Source organism: Peromyscus maniculatus, chromosome 14, assembly GCF_049852395.1.
Source record: "Peromyscus maniculatus bairdii isolate BWxNUB_F1_BW_parent chromosome 14, HU_Pman_BW_mat_3.1, whole genome shotgun sequence".
NCBI lineage: Eukaryota > Metazoa > Chordata > Mammalia > Rodentia > Cricetidae > Peromyscus > Peromyscus maniculatus.
Genome location: NC_134865.1, coordinates 30,383,875 through 30,411,237, shown reverse-complemented (window position 1 = coordinate 30,411,237; position 27,363 = coordinate 30,383,875). Strand labels below are relative to the sequence as shown.

General features: G+C 42.2%; 2 protein-coding genes across 3 annotated transcripts in view; both read right to left on the bottom strand.

The window, feature by feature from the left end:
• Window positions 1–1,443: 1,443 nt before the first annotated feature.
• On the bottom strand, window positions 1,444–2,353 carry Arl4a (ARF like GTPase 4A). Its single transcript, XM_006982317.4, has one exon. It carries the CDS (start codon window positions 2,351–2,353, stop codon window positions 1,751–1,753), a length of 603 nt encoding a protein of 200 aa, XP_006982379.1. The 3' UTR covers window positions 1,444–1,750.
• A 13,871-nt stretch (window positions 2,354–16,224) lies between these two features.
• Scin (scinderin) overlaps window positions 16,225–27,363 on the bottom strand; it is an 87,995-nt gene continuing 76,856 nt past the window's right edge. For both annotated transcript variants that reach the window (XM_076550747.1, XM_006982319.4), the window contains exons 14-16: window positions 20,518–20,595; window positions 17,657–17,717; window positions 16,225–17,164 (exon numbers count right to left, since the gene is read on the bottom strand). In XM_076550747.1, the coding sequence (XP_076406862.1) occupies window positions 17,037–17,164; window positions 17,657–17,717; window positions 20,518–20,595 (267 nt within the window). In that variant the 3' untranslated portion in view covers window positions 16,225–17,036. The remainder of the gene's footprint in view (window positions 17,165–17,656; window positions 17,718–20,517; window positions 20,596–27,363) is intronic.

Below are 27,363 nucleotides of genomic sequence, written 5' to 3'. Positions count from 1 at the left end.
AAAAAAACCTCCCAGAAAATAGCCTGTGAAAACCTCACCAGAGAAAATCCAAACTATTATAAAACTAAATAGCCCAGCTGATAAAAGTCCTTTTTACATATATAATTAAAAGCTGCAGCAGAAGTGGAAATCCAAAGCCAGACTATTCTCCTAAAGCCTCATCATTTATTGGTAATTATTATCTACAACTCTATAAACATTCTAGGAGACCATCACTTGTGCAGGTACATTTGACATGACAGTTCCACTTGGAGCTAATTCATTTTGTAACAAGAATTCAGGTTCTCAGTTGTGTCACTGAGAAAAAAAATGAAAAGCTCAAAACCAAAATGAGAACTGCTATTAAAGTGCACTTCCTTCGGTGAATTCAGAACAAACAGCTGTTAGCTTCAAACATAGGAAATATGCTGATTTGCTAATATGTGATTACTGGAAAGAAGTCTCTTCCTGGAGATAAGAATTAAAGTTCTCTCCTCCCTGTAATTTCATTTTGTTTTTATTACAGTAGAAACAGCACCAGTTAATTGTCTTGAAATGGCTTTGCCACTTTCTCCATTTTCTAGGATCTTAATTCCTATCTGGAACACTGTACCACTGTTTCCTACAATCAGAGCTAGAAAGCTATGGAAATAGTGTTCAGCTGATAAGCAAAAAAATTAAAGCTCAGAGCACATATCAAATGGTATCTTACATATTCATTCCACAGAGCATCAGGTGATATTAAAGCTTTCATCCCTCCCAATATGCTACAAAAATATATGAAAAAAAAATCTGTTTCCAGCCAGCAAATAGTAATAAAACAAGTATCTTTTAACTTGTATCATGTTAACTTTTAACAAGCATCTCTTATTTTAGAGACTATGTATTACAATAACTCCCTCTGACCAAATTTTCACCACCACTTTCTCCATAAATCCATTCATGTATCCAAGCATATGCATTTAGTCAACATGCTCATATTTACTATATTAGGGAGTCATTTTTAGGTTCAAGTGACAGTTCTCACAATGAACTATTTCTACAATAGCTCTAAGGCCCAAAAAAGTTGTTTAGACCTGTGTAAACAGATGCATAGCTATTTCTAAAGATCACACACCCAAACATGCTTGTTGGGAAAACAAATCCATGCACTTGAATATACCACAAACATTTTTACTGATGCTGGACCGACTAAATTAAACATTGTCTAGAATTAAAGAGATAGCATTAAAATTGGTTTCAGAAAAACATTAAAAAATCATCTGGCCAAAACCTCAAAAAAGAAAATACTTCCTTCTTATCCAGTGTGTTCAATTTAACTCTGTGTGTGTGTGTGTGTGTGTGTGTGTGTACAATAATCTACCTTAACATTTCCATTCATTAGCATTTTTTGTTTACAATTGTTTTGCAATTTCTTGGCAAAGGCTTCCCCCAAAAAGATACAAGCACAATACATTAGGCATATACACTCTTCAAAGTTTTATTTCACTAACTTCAGGTCAAATATTTCCACAAAATTGTTTTCTGGTCAATTACTAGCCTTTTTTTGGCTTCCCAAAACGGCAGTACCAAAAGATTTGTGGGCCAGGGAGAAGAGACCCCTGCATTTACTCATCTTCCACAAGGCAACAGAGTTGGGTATCTGACTGTTCAACAAAACAAAGCTTTAACAGCATCCAGGAGGGCAGACAGGCAAACCAGGCTGTAGACACTCAACTTGTCAAAGTCAGCCCAAGGAACACTGATTCCACACCCATATAAAAGATGCCATTCATCTCTTCTTTTTCTGTTGCCGCAACATTTTTCTTCTTTTAATTATCATATCATGTAGTTTCTCAAGTCCTTCCTTTAGTCCATCTCCTATGATCGCACAGGTGGGCTGCAAATGCCAAGGAGTCGATGAGCTCAGTTCACCCATTGCTAACAATTTCTCAATTTCTGAGAGTGACAGTGAGTTCCTCAGGTCTTGTTTGTTAGCCACTATAAGCACAGGAACCCCTTGGTTTTCTGATATCCTAGTTATTTTATGAAGTTCCGTCTTGGCCTCTTCCATTCTCTCCACATCGACCGAGTCCACCACAAACACAATGCCATCTGTGCACCGGGTATATGACTTCCACAGTGGCCTTAACTTCTCTTGACCACCTACATCCCAGAAGTGAAAAGTGACTGTTTTGGAATTGCCCAAGGTTACCTTAATTTTCTCCGTGTTAAATCCTTTGGTAGGCACGGTATTTACAAACTCGTTGAACTGCAGCCTGTATAAAACGGTCGTCTTCCCAGCGCAGTCCAAACCCAGAATGACAATATGGAAGGACTGGAAGGACGGCAGGCTGGACAGGATGGAAGTCTGGTCTGACAGTCCATTCCCCATTTCCAGCTGCGAATGGTGTCCCAAACCGACGCCTTCTTCTTATCTGCTTACAATGTCTCTTCCTGGGTGATCGCGCTACGAGACTGCTGAGGGAGGGAAACGAGTGTGTTATTACCGTGAGCACACTAAAATGGGTTTTTCTCTACTTTCTCTAAAAATAGGCACCGCGAGGAACTTCATAAAACTTGCTGTAAGTCAACACACCAGATGAGCCTGGGAATGCACGAAATCCAAAACAAACGATGAATAAATGATCACCAAAAGGCTCCGATTCACCCTGACTTGCAGTAACGTGTACTCGTCTCTATTCTCCCCGAACCCCGAAAGCTTATTCTGAAGACAACCCAAGCCACCGGTATGGTGCACGTCACCGTATCCACCGGAGTGCCTTTTCTTGGCAGAAAACTAAAAAAAAAAAAAGGCCACCCTATCTGGGAGATCTAAGCCGGCATGCTTCACCGCGTAGCCGGGATCACTTTCCGGGCCCCCCTCCCCGGTACCACCGCTCTCACCTCCCGGGCTGGAGTCCGGATCCCAACGGGGAAACATGGGCCGGCGTTGCTCTCGGCGCGGGGAACGGGCCGCGGCTCTGTCCGCCCAGACCTCGGCGCAGCTCTGGCGGCCGCGGCCCCGGGAAGCCCAGACGCGGGCTCTGGCCACGCCCACCCCCGCGGCCCACCCCGGCCCCGCGATCCCATTGGTCAGCGCGTCGGGGCGGCCAGGCCACTCCCGCCCCGGCGCCCTAATTGGCGGGGGTGCCTGCCGCTCCCCGGGCGGCCGCGCCGGGCTCGCACTCGGCCCTCCCGCACCACCTGTTGCCCTAAACGGGGATCGAAGGCGTCTCGGAAGGAGCCGAGCCCGTCCGCCCGCCCCGCGCACCTGCAGCGACGCTCGCTGTCACAGCCGCGGGACCGCAGCCGCCGCCAACCGCGCCCGGGCTCGCCGGGCCGCGCCCTCCCTCCCCCGTCGGTACGCCGAGCGGCTCCGGCAGGCGCGCATCCCTCCCCGCCCCAGGCCGTGACCCCCCGCGCCACTCACCTGGCTTGGCTGACGGTCCTCCGTCGCCCCGCCTCCGCGGCGGTCAGCCGCCGGGGAGTCCGTCCCCGGGCAGCGGCGAGGCCTGACGGCGGCCCGGCCGACGCCGCGCGCCAGCCCCGCTAACGGTGCTCGCCAGCCTCGCCACCGGCCGCGGCTCCGCCCCTCGCGCCGCGCCTGCCCGCCTGCCTGCTCGCTCGCTCGCCTGCTCGCCGGCGCCCGCCCGTGGGGGATTGGGGGGGGGCGGGGCGGGGGAGTGCGCGCGCGCGCGGGTGCGGGTGCGCGCCTGCTGGCCGCGTCTCCTAGCAACACCCAAACAAGGTCACGTTTCCAACCCTCCCCGGCGCCCGCGCGGCCGGGCGGAGACGGGCGGGGCTCCGGCCCCGCCACTTCTCGATCTTTCTGCCGCCGCAGGCTGGGTGCGAGCGTGCGGACGGGCGGGCGGGCGGGCGTGGCCGGTATTGCCCTGGCACCCTCTGGACGGCGGCGGCGGTGACTCAGGGTCCGGAGGGCTGGAGGACCCTGGCCCCGCGGGCCCCTGACGTCACGGGGCGGCCTCCCCAGCGCGGGCCGGCTGGGATGGCAACCCCCGGGCCTTTTGTAAGGCAGGCGTTCCCTCCTGGGGGAGGCCAGCTGCGCCCCAGCACCGCTGCTGGGACGGGAACCAGTGCCCCTGCTACGGGGGAGGAAATGCACTCTGAAAAACGTGGTGAAGCTGCAGCCGATCAGCTGTAACTAGGGATGAAGCGCGCTCTCCGTGAGACGGAGAATGTGATTGTGTCCCCCTGGGTGTTGGACAGTGGAAGGCAAACTGACCCTTTGCTGACATTCCGTTCTTTATGAGACAGAATAAACCACGTTGATCCGTGAGCCAGTCACAGAACGCGACCAGCAATCCTTTCAGAGTACTTAGGACAACAAAGAAAAGGGTATTAACGCCTGGTAGAGCCCATGGGAATTTTTTATTTGGAAACTATACTAATGGTGCATTTTTAAAAATGTACTTTAAAATACGGTTTCTGGCCGGACCTGGTGACACACGCCTTTAATCTCAACACTTGGGAGGCAGAGGCAGGTGGATCTGGGGGCATCAAGTCCAGCCTGGTCTACATAGAGTTCCAGGCCAGCCAAGGCTACATAGTGAGACCTCCTATTCAAAACAAACAAAGTAAAATTAATAGAAATATAGATTGTAACTTCCCTAAGAAATTTTCAAGTCTTCTCAAGACTATTGTTGCCAGCGGTATTTATTTTATGAATAACACAGAAAGACTTGTTTCTGTTGAGTTTTTTGGTTTGGTTGGTTTGGTTTCGGTTTTTCAAGGCAGGGTTTCTTTGTGTATCCTTGAATCTGGCTGGCCTCAAATGCAGAAATTTGCCTGCCTCTTCCTCCTGAGTGCTGGGGTTAAAGGAGTATGCCACCACTGCCTTGTTTCTGTTTTTTGTTTTGTTTGGGGGGGGGGGTTGTTTAGTTTTGTTTTTTAGTAGCTGATATAAAATCAAAGGAATAAGCTTAGTGCTTAGTTTAAATATAGCATCACTAATTTTGGAGGGAAAAGCTAGAAATCTCAAATGACATATTCTATCAAGTTATTGAATGTAATCTGAGCTAAAGATCTTTATAAGTATAGGATCTCGTTAGCCATTTACAGTCATTAGCCTAAAAAGTGAGAAAAGCTTTAGTGCGATAATTGCTCTTCTTGGGAATTTTAACAAGCATTCTTTAATTCTTGCTAGAATTGCTTGCAAATCTTCTTAAAGTAAAGTAAAATTCCACCATTTACAATAGTTTTGAGATCAAGTGGGCCCTTCAAGTATTCCTTGCTGAGTGCTATTTTTGCAGTCTTCGCAGCTAAACAGGTGAGATCTGCAAACACTGACACTCCAGCCTTGCAGAAATCACCCACTGAGTCTGCACTTCACTGTTCGGCTCTGGGCTTTGGAGTAAAACAGCCATCGGCAGACTACAGCCTGTTGGTTGAATTTGAGAGATTAGGGATTTTCATGTTCTTAGAGAGCCCCAACAGAAAGAAAGACTGCAATGTAGACCATCTGTGCCCCTACAAAGCTTAAAGTGTTTGCCCTGTACCTCTGTATAGAAAAATGTTTGCTATGCTTAATCTATAAGTAGTAATAATAGCCATATAAAAACAGCAGCAAATGATTAAAAGCCACGGTGTTTTTGAAACTCACTCTTCACTGTGCTGCACAGAGCCCATTTAGGTATTTTATTTATCCCAGGAAGATGTTACCTTTGGGCTGTAGTTCAAAAACTGCCCTGCTGTGCCCTTGGAGAACACTTGGGAGTTCTGTGGGTGATTGTAGTTTTGAGGGCAATACTGACATCTGTTGGACTGTGTTTGTAACTACAGCTATTAAGTTGTTTGCCTCTATCTAAATAAATGCCAGTTTGAAACTACACTGACATGTGTAGGCAGACGCTAGGGCCTGAGAACTACTTTTAGTTACAATTTTCCAGATCCAGCTCAATACCTCTCAAGTCAGAACCACCAGAAGAAGGACCAGGGACTGATGATCATATTGCAAGTAAGTATTCTGGTCAGTTCATGACAAGCCATTTTGAGCAACTCTGGTTTTTAGCCACATCCCAGACCTCAGAGCAGTTCTGATATTTGTGGTACCCGACTTCTCTCCTATAACCCACCACATAATAATAAAAGTGCATACCGAAAGTAGCATGTCTTTCCTAACCTTTCCCATGTTTCTGCTCTTTTTGTTTAATGCATTTTTATTGGAATCTCCAAGTGGAAAGAACAGGTCAATGGATCTCTTAGAACAAATGCATAATTACTGTGATTTTCAATAGAGTTTCTGACTTGTGAACTGGAAATAGCATCAAGCCTTATACTTGTACAAATGGATAGAAAGAGAAATGCCATTTTTAGCTGGATATTAATAGAACTCTTCACCACATGGGTTGTGTTGTATTTTAAAAATGACTGGAAGGCGTCACACCATACACCAGGGCTCATGTGGAAGGTTTAGTCCCTGGGGAAGAGACCGAAGAATGAGAAAGACATGCGAGGTGGGCAAGGCCCGCCTTTTATAAGGAAACATAGGGAACTCGCACAGGGGGGCTGCAGCTGAGGATATATCCTGTCAGGACCCTAAGGGAAGGCCAGCACAGGTGCCTAAATGCTAACATTCCCACCTTTTGTTTATTATAAAAAGGCGAGGAGGCCAGGCGGTTGTGGCTCACGTAGTGCATGCCTTTAATCCTAGCACTCAGGAGGCAGAGGCCAGCCTGGTCTACAGAGCGAGTTCCAGGGCAGGCTCCAAAACTACACAGAGAAACCCTGTCTCAAAAAACAAACAAAACAAAGGTGAGGAGTTAGAAAGTGGGTAGCTGGTGAGGCAGGGATGAGGGTGCCATGTTCTCAAGAGTGCTTCCTGCTGACCTGGGGTGGGGGTCTGTCAGTCTTCTTTGCAGGACCTGAGAAAGCTGGGGTGCTGTCTAGGCTCTTTGGAACTGTCTAGCGCTGCTTGGACCTGGCAAGATGCTGTTCGAGGTGGATCCAAGTCCCTGGAGCTCACAAGAACTTTAAGTTTACAAAAAGAGTTAAGTTGTAGACACATTAGAAAGCAACCAAAGGGAATTTAAAAGCCTGAACTTGTGACTATGATACTATAGTGGTAGAGTGTAGTGTTTAGTACTCTGCCAGAGCTAGACTAACAGCTTATCAGAATTCCGTCAATTAATGTCAAGGTTGTGAACAGTAACACAGAGAGAGAAATCTGGAATATGTTTCATTCTTTTATACATCTCAGATGACTTGCTCCTTATCAGCACTTAAGCTTTCCTATCTTCACATAAACAAACCTTAAAGCACCTGGTCCTTTCCATCACCACAACATCACCCTGACACCCTCTTTCTGTCCATTCACCAGGAGACACAGGTGGTTGATTACTGAGGGCAGTCAGTAGTAAAAAGTTACATTGAAATCTGTTCTGTGAGTTTATCTCTTTTCTGATCTGGTAAAGAACCAAAGTAGCCATACCATGGGTGAAAACAGAACAGGTTTGTACCAAACTGGTAAGGCTGTCTTCTGAGAAGGCAAGGAAGAGTGACGGGAAAGATCACCAAGCCAAATGGGAACAGGAGGAAAGGGCTGTGATCAGGACGGAGGGAGCAGAGGCCAGCACTGCCCTGGACAAGCCATGGGGGCCTCTGCCCAACTCTGGAAAAAGGACCCTCTCGGGGCACCAGAAACTCCATTATATATATTGTTTATCAAATATCTTATTTATCAATCATGTCGCCACTTATTTAAATTCTCTAGAAGCTTGGTGTAGAACACTTAACAAAGACATAAGTACTTAGATATAAATCTCTAAGTCAGCTTTTGTTAATCTGAATAGACCTTTATAACCTTACATTTTTATCACCATAAAGAGTATATTCTAAACCAGAGTTGAATCACATATGTCTTTACATTTCTACCAACATACTAAAGTCCACTACTTACATCATGATGAGGTCACCATCCAAGATGGAGATGAGCCACGTGGTTGCTGTTTAAAATGTTTTTCTAAACAATAGTTACATGCACACATACACAGAGTTGAATCCGAGTTACTTACACATACACACAGAATTGAACCCAGCTTACATTTACACATATAGTGTTAAATCCAAGTCACATAATACACACACACACACACACACGTGTGTGTGTGTGTGTGTGTGTGTGTGTGTGTGTGTGTGTGTGTATAAAACAAGTTGAATAAAAGAAAGGAAAAACTGGTGTGTGCTGAGCAAGATGAAACTGGCTTCTCCATCTCTGACTGCCATGTGGCAGCAGACCTAAACAGGAAATTTAGAGAGAGCAGACAGACACAAGCAGGTTTTGGAGCAAAGAGAAAGAAATTGGAAAAGTCTTTCTGAGTTCCCCAACTGCCTGGTCCAAGGAATACTGAGGCCAGTCTCGCTTCCAGGGCAATGGTGAGAGGCAGATAGCCCCACCGGCACCCAATTGCTGACATTGAACAGAAGACAAAGCTGTGGGTGAATGAGAAAGCAGATGAGTTGCAGGTGAAGAGAGCAGGTCGTTGCAGGTGGAGCAGGTGAGTGGGATCCCAGCATGAAGTGGGTACCTTTGGTGGGCTCTGCCAAGGTATGCCACTAAGCAAACACATCACACACAACAGAATTAGTGCAAGAGGTTTATTGGGAGGGGGAGAGCCAAAGAGCGAAAGGCTGCCTCAGAGTAGGGACATGAGAGAGGCAGGAAGACAAGAGGAAGAAAGCAGGAGAGAAAAGAAGGCAAGAGAGGGAATTAGAGGCAAGGAGAGGAAGAAGAGGCAAGAGACTGGGCAAAGAGAATGAGCTCTGTCTGGCAGGCACTTTTAAAGGGTGCCCATGCCATGGAAAAGGACCTGGAGACAGGTGATGATGTCACTGCTTTGGCAGAGGCTGAGCAGGGGAAATGCAGCGTAACAGGGATGCACAGCAGCAGGCTTCCCAGCTAGCAGGAGCTGAGTAGGGCAGGAAAAAGGAACAGAGAGAAAGCTTGGAACAAGCTTGAAAACAGGGTACCCCCTTCCATCTATTGGATCACTGGCAGAAGTTGAAAAGGTCCCGTGAAATACTGGGATATGGGGAACTGGTAAGTGGCCATTTGAATGGATATCTAAGGGGTATTGGGGCAAAGGCGGATAAGTTTAGCCCTGAAGTCGAGTGGTAGGTGCATTTTCCATGAGTGAGGTAGAGAAGATCCAAGGGCTGGAATCTCTAGCATCCCAGAAATTCAGCAAGGACCGATGAGGAGGCACAGTCTGCTCAGTGCACCATCATCCAAAAAAGCAGGGCCCAATAGGCTGAGCCCAAGTGAGACACAGTTGCATGGTACCAGAACTTCAAGAAAAGCCAAAAGGCAAGGACTGTGCTCAAGAAACGAAGCCTCACTTGTGGGAAATAGCCAGAGGTGGGGAAGTGGGTGAGGGGTGCTTACCAATCATGCCAGTGTTGGATGAAGAGTCCCAGCAATCCATTAGGTGGGAAAGTTGGGCTGTCGCAGGTGGACCAGGTTCCAGGGTCCCAGCATTCACAAGTGTCACGTTCACTAAGTATAAAACATATACATGCAGATCCTTGTTATTTTAACTTTGAGTCTCCAGCCATTAGTGGAGACTAACACTCAACATATAACATAGACGTATGATGGCAAAAATAAATGAGGAAATTATTTGATCAAGTAGTTGAGCCAGGAAATGGGATCACTAAGGTTGATTCAATGCAGTGAGTCTCTAAATGGCTCTTCAAGGCACAGTTAACTGCAGGATTTCCATCCATCTGAGCGAAGCATTGTCCTTTGGAATCAGCAAAGATGAGGCTGACTCCTACTGACGGTGAACTTCTGGGTCTTTCTGCCCTTCCTAAATATTAAATAGTGCACAAATATTGCACAAATATGATACATTTATCACTTGGAAAGAACACCAGTGTGTCAGCTTGTCACTCTAATACCTTTGGTTTTAGATTACTACTTATGTTTGACAATTTGATGCTTTATGTGTGTGTTTTAAATGGAGACACCACTGTGTATGGATCAAAACAACCTGACTATTCTGTGCACCCCTTAATAGTGTGCTGATAAACCTGAATCCACCCTTTCATGACTTCTAATGTTTTCACATTTTAGTGTTTGCCTATTTTACAAACAAAAAAGATTCTTCTGTTATGTTATAAATTTAATTACAAGTACCTTAGAGAAACAAATTTTTTATTGTGAACTATGTGCAAATTGCTAGTCAGAAAAGAACAATGAGAAATACTCATTTGTCTATCAAACTGTTGAAAACTTTCAGGGCAAAAAATTCAGTCCCTTCTCTGATAATTGGTGAGTTCATTGATGAATTTGACTCTGTTCCACATGAAAATCCCCTGCCCGTTGTCTTTCTCTCCCCTGACTTTGCCCTTTGGGAAGTTCTTCCTTCCCATAATGCCCTGGATCACATCTCCAGCATGTGTTGGAAGGCATACGTCTCTTCTGCCATAGATATCAGGGGTGACTAAGGAATCCTGTGTTTTCAGTGGCTACAGCATGACTTTCTCAGCTGATAGAGAACTGGGGTCTCAGAAAGAGTTTAGTGGTCAAATAATCATAGGCATTTGTAGACCAAGCATTCAAATTTTTGGCAAAATAAATTTGTTCAAAAACAGAAGACTTCTGGTCTGTGTGGTTCCAGAGAATTGCATGTGACAGAAGCCACAGGCTTTGTCTGGATAGTGCCCTGACAGGGTTAATAGCTCTTTCTCTGTTGCACTAATAGCAGCTACATTCAGTATGAAAACACACTTAATCTGATTTTGTATGGTTTGGCTCACGTTTCTGGAAAGCCCTGAGCCAGGTCTGAGTGACATCTTTATCTACTGTTATTTTGTTTACGATAGCGCTGGCTTTTCCAAGTTACTAATCCTCGGTCAATTCAGATTGCGTTCCCCTCGCTGAGAATATAGAGCTCTTTTCATCTCTGTTTAACTTCTTAATCCGCCCCCCCCCCCCCACCCGGTCCCTGGTTTGGAGAATGCCACTGAAAGCCGGAAAGAGCAGTCCATTCTGATTAGTATCTTGAATTTTTCTCATCTTTTCCCGGGAGGAACATAACCTGCCTTCTTAGTTACTGCTGGTAGAAGTTTTTCTTGATGTTTTTAAGCTAAAAAGGGGTAGCGTTACTCCCAGCTTATGATACTTGTTTAAGACTTCTCAGCATGTCTACCATTAAAACGGGGCCAAACACCATTATAGCACACCCCTCTTTAGGCACCAGTTTTTCTATTACAGTGTAAGGAGACCCACTTTAGAGAAGGGGTTCTTCTTTCTGTTTGCCTGTCTTAAAATGGGCAGACCCTGTTGCACAGGGAATGAACTCTGCCATTTGCTACTGGCTTCTGTCCCTGGGCTCAACAAGAGTATCCAAGTATTCATCATTTCCCAGCTGGTGAAGAAGGGAACAGAAGAGTGGATCGCTAGAAGCTTCCCTCTGAAGAGAGTGTCAAGAAACATGCCCTCTTAGCTCAAAACAGAAACAAAAACTGCTTGTATGACGTTTTCCAGAACTGTCAAGTGACCATACTGTTGACTGATAGAGGCTCAGAGGATGGGACCTACAAATATATGCCAGTGGGGTTTCTGATATTAAATGGCAAGATAGAATATAAAATGGAGATCTCAAACTCATCCCAACATGTTTTCTTCTCTTGATTTCATATCACTTTGGGGGAAACGACATGCATACTTAGTCTTAGTTTGCTTTCTATTGCTGCGATAAAGACCACGACCAAAGCAGTTTGAGGAGGAAAGTGTTTATTGGTTTAAATACCCTGAGTCAAGGTCCACGGAGGGGAGCAAGGAGGGAACCTGGAGACAGGAACTGAAGCGGAGACCCTGAAGGAGTAATGGCATTCTTCTGATGGGTTAATCAGCCTGTGTTCTTAGACCACCTGGACTTCCTACCCAGGGGAGACACCACCCACAATGGGCTGGGTCCCATTAATCAAAAGAATGCCCCCACAGAGTTGCCTGTGGGCCAATCTGGTGGAGGCATTTTCTCAACTGATATTTCCTCTTCTCAGATGAACCTAGCTGTGTCAAGTTGACAGAACTAACCAGCACATTTAGAAACAATGTTTTTAGCTTCCAAGTAACTCACAAAGTCATATATTTTCAGTGGAGATACAATTTTTTAAAAAACTCAGACTGCTTATCAGCACTAATTTAGCAGTCAGTGGGAATTTTACAGTACATTCTGTTCCTCCACTGTCCTTATCATTGAAATTTCTTGTGGGTGTATTTTCAGTTCTGCAGAGAATACCCTAAATTTGTACCTTATACTTCCTGAAGTGTTCCATAGAATCTGAATTCCTTACTAATGTGTCTGGTAGTAGGAATTATTTGTGGTAAATGTAAAAAGTGGGAATGGGGGCTGAAGGTGTAGCTAAGGTCATAGAGTGCTTGACTCGTATTCAGGAGAGTTTATTGAGTAAAGGTGTGAAGGTGAAGACCCCAAGATGTTGGAGATGCCAGAGTTGTGGGATACCTGCCAAGGAAAGCTGCAGCCCTGGTGAAGAACCAACCCGAGAGAAAGAAGTGTGTTAAAGTCAACAAAGCTGAAAGAACTTGGAGATCTGAAGAGCGCTTTAACATCAGACATGGAGATGCGGGGTGGAGTTTGCCCAGTTGGTTTGTGGTCTTGCTTTGGTCCGGTATTTCCTCACTGTGCTTCCTTTCCTCCCCTTTGGAATGGTAATGTATATCCTGTGTCACTGCATGTTGGAAATATGTGATCTGCTTTTTGATTTTCACTTTACAAGAAGTTACAGCTAAGACTTTTAAGTGGTGTTGTGACTGTGATAGACTCTGGGGACTTTTGAAGTTGAGCTGTGCAGTTTTACTTTATCGTATGGCTACAAGCCTGTGGGGGCCAGGGAGTGGAATGTGGTGGTTTGAACAGGAATGGCCCCTATAGGCTCATATAGTTGAATGCTTAGTCATCAGGGAGTGGCATTACTTAGGATTAAGAGGTGTGGCCTTGTAGGAAATGTTGGAGTGGGTGTGGTCTTGTAAGAAATGTGTCACTGTGGACAGACTTTGAGGGTTCAGGAGCCCAAGCCAGGCCTAGTGGCCTTCTCTTCCCGATGCCTTCCAATCTAGATGTGGAACTCATATCTGTCTGCATGTTGCCATGCTCCTCGCCGTGAAGATAATGGACTAAACCTCTGAAACTCTAAGCAAACCCCAATTAAATGTTTTCTTTTATATGAATTGCCATGGTAATGGTGTCTCTTCACAGCAATAGAACCTGTACCATTAGAGGACCATTGTATATCGGAGGACCTGCTGATACATCATTCCAGTAATGTCCTCGCTGGATGTCCAAATACAGAAATCGACAGATAGCTTGTGGTCAAGAATAGGAGAATGCTACTCCAAAGCAAAGAGGAAATGGAGGTAGGGGGGTCACCGTTTCCTTATTAAATCAGATCATTTAAAATGTCTATGGTTCGGTTAAACACAGCTGAAATGCCCTACCAATTCTCTGGTGTCCACAGATGCTTCCCTATGCTCCAGATTGTCCAGTAGTGTCCCCAGAATTGTCCAGACAACAGTAGTTGTTGTCTGTGAACCCGGCGTGAGACTTTTTTTTTTAACCAGAGTTTGTGAATTTCCACCTTGGAACAAGAACAGCATTTTCCAAGGATTGGGACAGAGAAGAAACATTATCTCAGCACGTTTTCTATTTTAGAAATAAAGCTTTAGGCAGAAGGTGTGGTTAACAGAATACAGGCAAATCTACCAACTTTTCACTGTATCAGCTTTTTCCCAATCTACCAACAACTTAGACTACTAGCTGTATCACAGACCTTTCTATCAAGGTTGACTAATAATAGCCTTGTATCCTAAAGCTATCCACATGTTATAACCAAGATAGACATGTGGATTCTGTATGTTATGTCATACAACAAAAGGACTTTGCAGTGTGATTAATAACACTGAGATAAGAATACTATCTTGGATCACTCCAGGACCCAATAAATCCAGTGGACCTAATATAAATAAGAGGGTCCCTATTAGTGAAGGAGGAAAACCCGAGAATCAGATTTTTAAAAGATATAACCAATAATTAAAAAAAAAGGAGACTGGAAATGAGAGAGGGCACGGGACAAGCTGGATAAAGAAAACAATGTAGGGAAATGATGTAATTATATTTTAATAACTAATAAAGATATGACCAACAGAGACAGAGGCTAGATGAGGGCACATATTTTTGAAGATATTATTTTAAAAGTTGCTAAGGTAGAGAAAGTATCCACGAACCAATGAATATAGACAGCCACTAGAATCAGGAAAATAAAGGAGATAGATTGATTCTTCCCTAGAACTCCAGAATGCATCTCTATCCACCTATTTTAGAACTATATGACAATCTATGTGTATTGGTTTAGGTCACTGAGATTATGGTAGTTTTTATAGTAGAAGAGATTTAATATGAGCAGGAAATAATTGGACTTATGGAGTTTTTAATAATAACAAAAATGAGCTATTAATAACAAAGACATGAAATTGGGGGAAATTGGTAGGAGGTAGTAGATGGATATGATCAATATGCATTGCATAAATCTATGAAATATTCAAAGAATAAACATTTTAATGAAAAAATTAAAAGATCCAATTAGAAATTTAAATAAATATTTAATAAATAATATCCCATATATAGAAATATCAAATTTAAGTGTTTGAACATATTTAAAAGGTAACCTAATGTATATACCTCAATCCACATGTATTGCATCTGTTAAATATATTGGGTCTTGGGTAGAATGTCTGTTTCATGAGGATGGAATATGATAGATGTCGCCAACTCTGTTTCTTTTTTTTCTTTTTTCTTTTTTTTTTTTTTTTTGGCTTTTCGAGACAGGGTTTCTCTGTGTAGCTTTGCGCCTTTCCTGGAACTCGCTTTGGAGACCAGGCTGGCCTCGAACTCACAGAGATCCGCCTGCCTCTGCCTCTCGAGTGCTGGGATTAAAGGCATGCGCCACTACCGCCCGGCGCCAACTCTGTTTCTATTTGGTCCTTTTTGTGAAACACTATATTTTTATGCATGAAGACTGCTAGCACTTTATTTTAGCTTGTTTTCTTAAAAGCCTACTATAGTAACAGAATGCTGTATTTCTATTTTAAAGTCTACAGCAGTGATTCTCAATCTTCCTAATGCTACAACCTTTTCATACAGTTCCTCATGTTGTGGTGACCCCCAATCATAGAGTTACTTTTGTTGCTACTTTATAACTGTAATTTTGCTACTGTTATGAATCATAATGTAAATGTCTGGTATGCAACCCCTAAGGGGGTCGTGACCCACATATTGGGAGCCATGGTCTCATTTACAGAGTCCCAGCTTTGGCACTGTTGACATTTGGGGCCAGATAATTCTTCGTTGTGGGTGGGTGACAGTGATCCTGCACATCAATGGCTGTTTAGAGCATCCTCAGGTTCTGCTTGTTATATGCCAGCAGCATTAGATGTTCAAAGTGTGAAAACAAAATGGCACTAAGGTCCTCACAGTTGTGCCTTGGGAAACAAACTTGGCTCTGTGTGAAAACTACTGCTCTGTTGCCCACAATTTGGTGGTAACCCCTTTAGCATCCACAGGGATATTTGGCTGTTTTGCTGGGGAAATTATCAAAACACCCAAAATATGGGTTTTTCTATAAAATCCACATTTATGAGTAAAGAAGGTCAATAGTCTCCAGACAGCATTCTCTAGGGCACCCTGTTCTTCCTGCTGCCTCACTGAGATCTCCTCTAGTTGATGGAACATTCTGGACTCAGCCTTGATTTGCCATCTCTGACTATACTCATCCCCAAGGCACCCGTGGTTTGTTGTTGTTCGAGAAGGTTTCTCGGTCAGTATGCTTCCCCTTCAAGAGCCTTGTGCTGGCACTCAGCCTGGGCCTAACCACTTGGTTTTGATTGTCTCTCTAGCCTCTATGGATAAAATATCATCTGCCCAGCCAGGCCTTCTTAAACTACAGGGCTGCACCCAGCACCTCTCTGCCAAAGGCTGTCTGCTGTCTGTTATTGGAATTCTAGATTTATCCCCAACTCCTGACCTCTGGAGCCTGTGATTTTTATATAGTCTGTGATATGTAAAATGTGTTATAATAATCTAACCATAGAAAAGTAGTTTGACTACTAAATAACAATTTAAGAAATATTAAATTCATAACTACTTATACATAAAAGTATATTAAGCTATAAAATTAATAATCATTAACTCATCAAATTTGACTAAAATGTCACAACATGAAACATTTTCCAAAAAGATGTATTTTAATGATGAAAAACAGCATTCAGTACATATTTTTATGACATTAAGCACGTCCTATCAAATATATAAAGTGAAACTGATAGGAATACGATTGGCTTTATTATGAACGGCTTATGATTTCAGGTTCCTAAAACGGCTGAAGAAGTTGGTCTTGGAAAAGGACACTGGGGAGTGAATGGTGTCCACCTAGTGACTAAACCTACTGCCAACAGAATACCCAGGAGGGCAAACACTCAGGAGCACTGTGATGTTCTCTGGTGTATTAAGACAAGGTGGAATAGTGGTCGTTGAATTATAAAATTCCTTCCTCAGAAATTCCCCTAGATTTTATAGTCTTTTACTTTTGTGTCATATAAAAAGTAAAGTTGATCCAAAACAAATGTTTAAGCTATTTCAATATAGTAACATACAACAATTCCTTTTAAAAAAGAAAGAGAGAGAGAGAGAGAGAGAGAGAGAGAGAGAGAGAGAGAGAGAGAGAGAGAGAGAGAGAGAGGAAGGAAGGAAGGAAGGAAGGAAGGAAGGAAGGAAGGAAGGAAGGAAGAAAGAAAGAAAGGAAGAAAGGAAGAAAGAAATAAGAAAAGGAAGAAGAGAAAGAAAACAGAAGGAAGAAGGAGGAGAAGGAGGTGGAGGAGTCGGCAGCGGAGGAACCCACACTAGTCATTTAAAAAGTAGCTGTTTGGCAGAGGTTTATCTTCTGAAGCCAGACGATAAAAAGTAAACGAATCCCCAGGAACAAAGTGGGGCAGCTGCCACAATGCAGCTCGAGTGTTAGCTGGTTCTCTGGAACTCAGTTTACCACCTGCTGGAGTTCCAACCCAAGAACCAGCCCGTGAATGTGGGTGGCTCATGGCCTTGTTTTATGATGACAATCGGTGTCCTCTTATCTCTTCCAGAAGGATCTGTCTCAAGATACGTCTTGGCTAAAAAGAATTGAAGAGACAAAAGTTCAGTTAAGTTTCAGTTAAACTGAAACAAACTTACATGAAAATTCTTTCATACAAGTAAAGAAATTCTTCTTGTCCCCAAGTAGCCACAGTCTCCAGTCATTTCTCTCATCTGCCATGGAAAGTGCCATCATAAAGTCTCATTGTTGCCTGAAAAAACTTCTGAGATTTATGAGATTATCCTTATCCTTCAGTATATAGAAAACTGTGTTAAAAAAGGACACAAAAGATTTTCAGAAATAATCATATTCTAAATTTCAAAAAGAATCATATTCTGAATTAGGCAACAAAATCTTTTCTTGTATCATGAAATTTTTTCACTTTAAAAGATACTATTACTCAAGTTCTGATGGACAGCTGGAATTCTCAGATTTGGTATGCAATTTTGGAAGACAGGAGAGGAGGGTGGGCAGGCCAGCTGCGGTAACCATGCTGGGTTACTGCCACCGTTGTCCCAGGAGAGCTTACCAGACTTCACTGATTCTTTCTTCTCTACTTCATTGGCATCTTTGCCAATCCAAATAAAGATCTGAAAAGCAGAATAAAAGCGTGTGCTGATAGGGTGCTGACCTGGTGCTTTGCCCACACCCCCCACTTCACCCTTAGAACCCCACACAGGAGGGAGGTGAAGGTGGGGCCTGGGAGACCTATGCTTTCTCAAGGCTTCCTATCCCCAGGAGACCCTTGCATTTACATCCAGCATCTCTGACTACAGTTCACATTTAAATGTGTTTGCGTGAGCTCTTCTAGTTATAAAGTGGGCTTGCTTTCTTTTACAGGACTGACAGCTTCTTGCCTGGTTTTGCATCCATCTGCTGGGCCTGCAGGGCAGTTACCTCCATCCCAAGCTGTAGGTCTAAGCAGCAAAAGATTGTGTGTAAGGGCAGGGCTTGTTTCTGAATGTCCTCAGAAATCTCTGGCTTCCATCTATTGCTTTCTTAGAGTATGGTGCAATATAAAACTTCAATAAAGTGTTACAGTGTTTATTAGTTAAATATCAAGAGTTTAAATTTTTATTTAAAGTATTACACATATAATTGTGTACAATAAATATGTGAACATGTAATCTGTATATATCCATTCCTTTGTCAAGTTATTTTAATTCTGAAGCAGTCTCCTAAATGACTTTACATTTAAGTCACCTTACAGTCACTTGGTAGAGCAACTTTGGTGATATTAAGGTTCTGTTGTGTTCTAATTCACACATAATGTGTCCAAGCACGCAAGACACTGTGACAGTACAGTATCTTGGATAAAAGGGATAATTTATAAAGAAATGAAATGTAGTACTGTGAGGATATAGGGTTGCATCCCTGTTGTGGAATATTATTTTAACTAGATAAAATGTGCTGCATTTGTTTAATTATGTAAAGATGTGTTGCTGTTTGACCTTGCCTGCCTAAGGAATCTGATTGGTCTAATAAAAAGCTGAATGGCCAATAGCTAGGCAGTAGAGGGATAGGCAGGGCTGGTGGGCAGAGAAAGTAAGTAGGAGAAGAAATCTAGGCCTGAGAGAGAAGGAGAAGAGAATGAGGGAGAAAGACGGACATGCCCAGGGCCAGAAGCCAGGCAGCTGCCAGCCAGCCAGACACAGAGGAAGCAGGAAAGTCAGACATACAGAGGGAAGAAAGGTAAAAAGCCCCAAGGTAAAAGGTAGATAAAGAGAAACAGGTTAATTTAAGTTAAATAGAGCTAGCCAGAAACAAGCCTAAGCGAGGCCAAGCACTCATAACTATTAAGAAGTCTTCATGTCATGATTTGGGAGCTGGGTGGTGGCCTAAAAGAAAAAGCCTGCTGCAAATCCCCAATTCAGATATGGTCCTTGAAGATCCAACGTTGACGTGTGATTTACTGAGTAGCTTGGCTGCTAGAAACCAATCTGAAGGTTCAGTGGTTAAGAGCACTTGTTCTTGCAAAGGATCTGAGTTTGATTCCAAGCACCCACCTGGTGGCTCACAACCATCCATTACTTAAGTTCCTGGGGATCTGATGTCCTCTTATGACCTCTGCAGGCAAAGCACTCATACACATAAATTCTTTTTTTTTTTAATATTTTTTGTTTTTAGATTTTGTGTGTGTGTGTGTGTGTGTGTATGAGTGTTTTGCCTACATGTGTGTTTGCACTACATGTGTGCTTGGTGCCCAAGGAGGTGGTGAGCTTCCATGTGGGTGCTAGGAATCAAATCTGGGTCTTTCACAACAACAAGGGCCCTTAACCACTGAGCCAGCTCTCCAGCCCAAAATAATTCTGGAAAAGAAAAGAAAGAAAAAGAAGAAAAGAAAACTATCTGAAAACAAGTAGGTACCTTACTCCAAAACTCCTAATTCAGTGTTTGACATTTTGTTCTATATAATTTGATTCATTTTGTTTGTTTTTGTTTGTTTGTTTGTTTGGGTGTTTGTTTGTTTTCAAAACAGGGTTTCTCAATGTAATAGTCCTAACTGTCCTGGAACTCACTTTGTAGACCAGGCTGGCCTCAAACTCACTGAAATCCACCTGCCTCTGTCTCCCAAGTGCTGGGATTAATGATGTGTGCCACCACCACCTGGCTATAATTTGATTTTTAGCATACATGTTTGTCCTTTTCACAGTTGTTAATTTACATAGAGATTTTGAAAGACCACCAGATGTATATAGCTGTCCAGTCGCCACTAATTTTCTCCTAAAGTTAAGATCTTTGAGATAGTAACATATTTTGCTGCTTCAATTCAAACCTATTCTGTGCCTTATTTTTCCCCCTAAGGGATGAGTTCCTTAGGAAATCTTGTCGAAATTCTCAGTATTTTGGTTTCTCCCACAGCACTGTGCATATTCATGTAGTTAATAATATAATGACCACACAAATAACAGTGAGTACAGTTTACCAATAAATGAAAAGTTGAGCGGTTTTTTGTTGTTGTTTTGGTTTTTTTGCTTGTGTGTTTTTGTTTTATTTTTTCCTAAAGCTGTAAAAGGTGAAAGCTGTAGAATTATTTTCAGAGTAAGAAATCAACAAACTCTGTGACATTTCTATTGAGTACAGCCTAGGTCCCCAGACCTATTTATTTTTTGTTTATTTTTATTTTATGTGCACTGGTGTTTTGCTTATATGTTTGTCTATGTGAGGGCATAGGGTTCCCAAAGCTGAAATAACAGACAGCTGTGAGCTGCCATGTGGGTGCTGGGAATTGAACCTGGGTCCTCTGGAAGAGCAGCCAGTGCTCTTAACCACTGAGCCATCTCTCCACCCTCCCCCCATTTATTATTTGAATTGCCATTTCTCAAAGCAAGTACTGTCAGTTCCCAACCATAAATACAGCCTCTTGTTATGAGCAAACTATAGCCCTACCTGTTCCCACGCGTCGAGTAGCATGACATCATCTTCTGCTAAGTCATCCTGGGTGAACTCTCCAGGAACTTCTTCAATCTGAAATGTTTGAAGAAGTTTATGACAAATCACACACAGGAGACAAATGCTGTTTTGTACTTTGAATGACAGTGAAACACTTGATTAGTCATATTTTTCTTAGTTTAGGGCAACAGATTTATCTATGTAATCAAGTATCACAAACTGGTGCTACAATCTGGTCCAGATGGTACTTAATATAAACACAGCATCTGCACACCTTTAGGACGAACATGTACAGTCAATGTGAACACAGCTCCTCTGTATTTGCAATTCCCTATAATAAAGTCTTCACAGGTTTTATTGCCTGCCTAGCCTTAATAAATTTGATATGATGGTTGAGTATGAGGTTATCTTTCTTTTATAAGTCAAGATTATTTTAGTTAAAAGTCAGTAGTTATTCTAATAAGTCAGAAAATTTAATAAGGCAGCATAATATATATGTAAATTTTCATTGTTTTTAGTTCTAATGGATTAAATTTTGTTTTCTACCATTAAATGGTAATAAGTTATTGCAGTACCAATATGAGTAGACACATATTAATCTGATGTTCAAAGTTTTGGAGAGTTCTGTAGTTCTCCCTGATTCTTAGGAAGGTTTGACAGTTTAGGTCTGGGTCCCCAATTCCTTGCACCCTTCCTCTGAGCAGTCACGTGGACGGAGTTGCCTTCGGCCTCTGTCAGTCCATATTAGCAAATGTGACTTAGCAGTGCATTCCTGTGCTTCCATCACAGGAAAATAGGCAGCAGCTCTGGCTGAACTCAACTAGAACAAGCTAACCAGGCATCCTTACCTTCTAATAGGTTTACTGTGCCCTGAGGAGATTCTGAACTCCTTAAAATAACAAAAAAGCAAAAGCAAAACAAACCAGAAAGCAACCTAGCATGTTCAGAGAGGAATAAATTGCTTTATACTGTCTTTTTGTTTTAAAGATTATTATTAAATTGTGTGTGTGTGTGTGTGTGTGTGTGTGTGTGTGTGTGTGTATAAATGCTTCATATGGCCAAAAGAAGGTGTGTTGGGTTTTCTGGCACTGGAGTTATAAGTGGTTATAACCTGACTGATGAGTGCTGAGATCTGAACTCGGGTCCTCTACACGTGCAGTATGTGTTTTTAACCACTGAGCCGTCTCCCCAACCCTGCACTGTCTTCTTACAGAATGTTTATCAATCATCTGATCATTTAAAAAAAAACTTGAGTCAGAAAAACAGGTGAGTGACCTGCCTGCCAACTGAACTGCCCCACTCGACCCATTGCATGGCCCACATTGTCCCACCTCATGACCTGTCCTACAACTGTGCCCTGCCCCCAACTCCATCCGCCTTCCCCTGCTCAGATGCAGGCCACAAAAGTCAGAAGAACAGAGACCCCCCCCCCCCCCCGCCCCTTGCTGTGGGATGTCTTTCTGCATGCTGTGAATATGTGTGGCTCCCATTGGATAATAAATAAAGCTGTTTTTGAAGCTTACAGCTAGGTGAGAAATCCAAGTAGAGATACAGAGAGAAGAAGGGCAGAGTTGGGAGAGACACGAGCCTTCTGCCGAAGGAGCAACAGGATGTCAGCAGACCAATGCCACAACCATGTGGCAACATATAGATGTATAGAAATGGGCTAATTTAAAATGAAAGAGCTAGCTAACAAGCTGAAGCCATAGGCCATACAGTTTGTAATTAATATAAGCCTCTGGGTGATTATTTTATAAGCAGCTGTGGGACCATGGGTGGGGGAGATTTGTCAAGACATTGGGGCCAGGCAGGACTGGAGAAAATTCTGTTTACACCCTCCCCTACTGCATCAAAGCTAGCTACCATAAAGTCAGTCCCTAACTTAGAGACTCCCTACTGGATCAGAGGCCATGCAGGCCACTAGAAATCCAGGTCACAGGGACCAGAAGACTAAAGAAGAAACAGAAACCAAGGAACAAAAAACGCATCCAACAAAGATGCATCCAACAAAGACAAACTCAGAAATCAGCACTTAGACCTATAATCATCCCAAACCCAGACACCTAAATGCCAGTGTAAGAATACAATCAAAAACAGGCAATATAGCACCACTGGAGCCCAGCTATCCTATGATGGCAAGACCTGAATATTCCAAGATACCTGCAGCACAACAAAATAGTACTAAAAATAACTTTATTAAGATGATAGAAGTCCTTAAAAAGAAAATGGGGAAACAATTCTTTAAAGAAATCAAGGAAAAGACAAAAAAGGAGGAAATCAATAAATCCATTAAAGAATGCCAAGAAAAAAAAATAAACAGGTGAAGAAAACTGTTCAAGACCTAAAAGTTGAAATAGAAGCAATAAAGAAAATATAAACTGAGGGAGTTCTGGAAATGGAAAATCTGAGTAAGCAAACAGGAGCTACAGACACAAGTATCACCAATAGGATATAAGAGATAGAAGAGAGAATCTCAGGTGTTGAAGATTCAATAGAAGAAATAGATTGATTGGTCAAAGAAAATGTTAAATCTGAAAAATTGCTAGCACAAATCATCCAAGAAACCTGGAATGCTGTGCAAAGGCCAAACCTAGAAATAATAGAAATAGGAGAGGAATCCCAGCTCAAAAACCCAGAAAATGTATTTGACAAAAATCATAGAAGAAAAATTTTCTAACCCAAAGAAGGGCATACCTATAAAGGTACAAGAATCTTACAGAATACCAAATAGATTGTATCAGAGAAGAAGATCCCCATGCCCCATAATAATCAACACTAAACATACAGAACAAAGAAAAAATATTAAAAGCTGCAAGGTGAAAAGGCCAAGTAACATATAAAGGCAGACTTACTAGAATTACACTCAACTACTCAATGGAAGCTCTAAAAGCCAGAAGGGCATGCACAGATGTCTTGCAAACTCTAAGAGACCACAGATGCAAGCCTAGACTATGATACACAGCAAAACTTTCAATTGCCATAGATGGAGTAAACAAGATATTTCGTGACAAAATCAAATTTAAACTGTCCACAAATCTAGCCCTATAGAAGGTTCTAGAAGAAAAACTCAAACCCAAGGAAGTTAACTACACCAACAAAAACATAGACAATAATAACCTCACATCAGCAAAACCCAAAGGGAAACAAACATACTCACCACCACCAACACAATAGGAATTAACAATCATTGTTCTAATATCTCTCAATATTAATGGATTAAATTCCCAATTAAAAAGACACATGCTAACAGAATGGATACAAAAATGGATCCATTCTTCTGCTGCATACAAGAAACACACCTCAATATCAAAGATAGACTTCCTCAGAGCAAAGGGTTAGAAAGGGATTTTCCAAGCAAATGGACCTAAGAAGCAAGCTAATGTAGTTATTCTAATATCTAACAAAATAAACTCCAAACCAAAATTAATCAAAAGAGATGGAGAAGGACATTTCATACTCATCAAAGGAAAAATCCACCAAGATGACATGTCAATTCTCAACATCTATACCCCAAATGCAAGACCACCTACTTTTGCAAAAGAAACATTACAAAAGCTTAAATCATACATTGGCCCTCATTCACTTGTAGTGGGAGAATTCAACACCCCACTCTCATCAATGGGCAGGTCATCCAGACAGAACTTAAACAGAGAAATGATGGAACTAGACATTATGATTCAAATGGACCTAACAGACATCTGCAGAACATTTTACCTAACCACAAAACAATACCCCTTCTCAGCACCTCATGGAACATTCTTCAAAACCGACCACATACTCGGTCACAAAGCAAGTCTCAACAGATACAAGAAAATTGAAATACCTCCCTGTATCCTATCAGATCACCAGAGGTTAAACCTGGATATCAACAACAGAAAACCTACAAGCTCATGAAATTTAAACAACTCCTTACTGAACAACTACTGGATTAAGGCAGAAATAAAGATTTCCTAGAATTAAATGAAAATGAATTCACAACATATGCAAACTTATGGGACACAATGAAAGCAGTGCTAAGAGGAAGTTCATAGCACTTTATGAAGTGCCTTCATAAAGAAATTAGATCTCATACTAGCAACTTAATAGCACACCTACAAACTCTATAACAAGAAGAAGCAAACATACCCAAGAGGGGTAGATGGTTGGAAATAATCAAACTGAAGGCCTAAATCGATAACATAGAAACAAAGAGAACAATACCAGGAACCAATGAAACAAAGAGTTGGTTCTTCAAGAAAATAAGCAAGATAGACAAACCATTATCCAAACTAACTAAAAACCATAGAGAATATCCAAATTAACAAAATCAGAAACAAAAAGGGAGACATAACAGACACTGAGGAAATCCAAAGAATCATTAGATCATATTCAACAAAATTGGAAATCCAAAAGAAATGGAAAAATTTCTTGATAGATACTACTTACCAAAGTTAAGTCAAGATCAGATAAACAACTTAAATGGACCTATAAACCCTAAGGAAATAGAAGCAATCATTAAAAGTCTCCCAACCGAAAAAGGCCCAGGGGCAGACATTTTTAGCACAGAATTCTACAAGGCTTTCAATGAAGTGCTAATATCAATACTACTTAAATTATTCCACAAAATAAAAACAGAAGAAACGTTCCCAAATTCATTTTATGAGGTCACAGTTACCCTGACACCCAAACTACACAAACACTCAAAAAAGAGAATTATAGACCAATTTCCCTCATGAACATTGGTGCAGAAATATTCAATAGCCAAGCAAGTATAAGACCTGTATAACAAGAACTTCAAGTCCTTGAAGAAAGAAGTTACAGAGGATGGAAAGATCTCCCATGCTCATGGATTGGAAAGTTTAACATAGTAAAAATGGCCATCTTACCAAAAGCAATCTACAGATTCAGTACAATGCCCATCAAAATTCCAACACAATTCTTTACACACCTTGAAAAATACTCAACCTCATATGGAAAACCAGCTTAGCTAAAAGCAATCCTGTGCAATAAAAGAACTTCCAAAGGTCTCACCATTCCTGACTTCCAGCTGTACTACAGAGCTATAGTAATAAAAACAGCATATTGGCATAAAAACAGACATGTTGATCAATGGAATGGAATCTAAGACCTAGAAATGAATCTACACACCTATGGACACTTGATTTTTTATATAGGAGCCAGAAATATACAATGGAGAAAAAAAACATCTTCAACAGATGGTGCTGGCATAACTGGATGTCAGCATGTAGAAGAATCCAAATAGATCCATATCTATCACCTTGTATAAAACTCAAGTCCAAGTGGACAAAAGACCTCAACACAAAACCAGATACACTGACCTGACAGAAGAGAATGGGAATACTTGAACATACTGTCACAGGAGACAGCTTCCTGAACAGAACACCAATAGTGCAGGTACAATGACAATTAAAAAGTAGGACCTCCTGAAACTGAAAACCTTCTGTGGGGCAAAGGACACAGTCAATTGGACAAAAAAGGTAGCCCACTGAATTAAAAAAGATCTTCACCTAATGGAATTTTCCCAAGGGCCTGCCCTAAGAAAATCCCTCCCAGGGTCCTGGGGAAGACACTATGTCTGGTGGGGGATTATCTGAGGGAAAAAAAAAATCTATGAACACCATGCTCATTCATCCATTACTTTCTCTAGGACAAAGTTCTATCTATACAGCTTCAGCTCCATCCTCACATTCAGCTCCTCTCTGTGCACACTTTTTCTGTCCTCATAGTTTTAGTAAGCTCCTATGCTTTTGACCTCATCTTCGTCCTCTGTTCCTTTGTCCTCCATCTTTTGTTCCTTAGTCCTGGTCCTGAGAAACTCTGCCTTCTTCTCTTCTCCCTGGCCTCATGGCTCTGTTTACCATCTACAGAAACTGACTTGTTCTTTCTCTCCTGACCATGCAACTCTGCTCTGACCAGGAATCCTGCCCCATCCTTCACTCCACCTGGATATGCAAAAATCTCCTTTTTTCTGAGTCAATTACTCTGGAACACCATTATCCCTGCCTGGAGAAGGGAGGTCTGAACTTTGTTTGCATAAGAAACAAAGCTATGCATCTACAGCCCACCTATCTACTAGGCACTGCAGGGATGTTACCTAGTGGATCAGCAGCAGGTCTGAGAAGCTTAACTGTTTGCCATATGGCCTAGTAGTAAAAGGGCACACTTCTTCATAGCAGAAGACAGCTGATATATTATAAACTGAATAATACCAAATATTCCTTGATAAATGGCTTCCTCTAGAAAATGCCTTGACTTTTCTAGGTATAGCTTTAATATACAGCTGAATCTCTAATATATTCTTGCAGCCCGCTGCATTTACCAACCCCACATCTGACAGAGGGTAAATATCCAAAATATATAAAGAACTCAAGAAGGTGGACATCACCAAACTAAATAATCCAATTAAAAAATGGGGTTCAGATCTAAACACAGAATTCTCAACAAAGGAATCTCAAAGGGCTGAGAAACACTTAAAGAAATGTTCAACATCTTTAGCCACCAGAACAGCTAAAATCAAAAACACAAGTGACAGCTCATCTGGCAAGGATGTGGAGCAAGGGGAACACTCCTCCACTGCTGGTGGGAGTGCAAACTGGTACAGCCACTGTGGAAATCAATATGGTGATTTCTCAGAAAATTTGGAATCAGTCTTCCTCAAGACTCAGCTATATCACTCCTGGCCGTATACCCAAAGGATGTCCCATTATGCCACAAGGACACTTGCTTTACTCTGTTCATAGCAGCCTTATTCATAATAGTCAGAGGCTGAAAACTGCCTAGAAGTCCCACAACCAAAGAATGGATTAAAGAAAATATGGCCCATTTACACAATGGAGTATTACT

Bases quoted from the DNA above. Each gene is read 5' to 3' on its own strand.
- Arl4a (XM_006982317.4), bottom strand. From the start codon at position 2,353: ATGGGGAATGGACTGTCAGACCAGACTTCCATCCTGTCCAGCCTGCCG.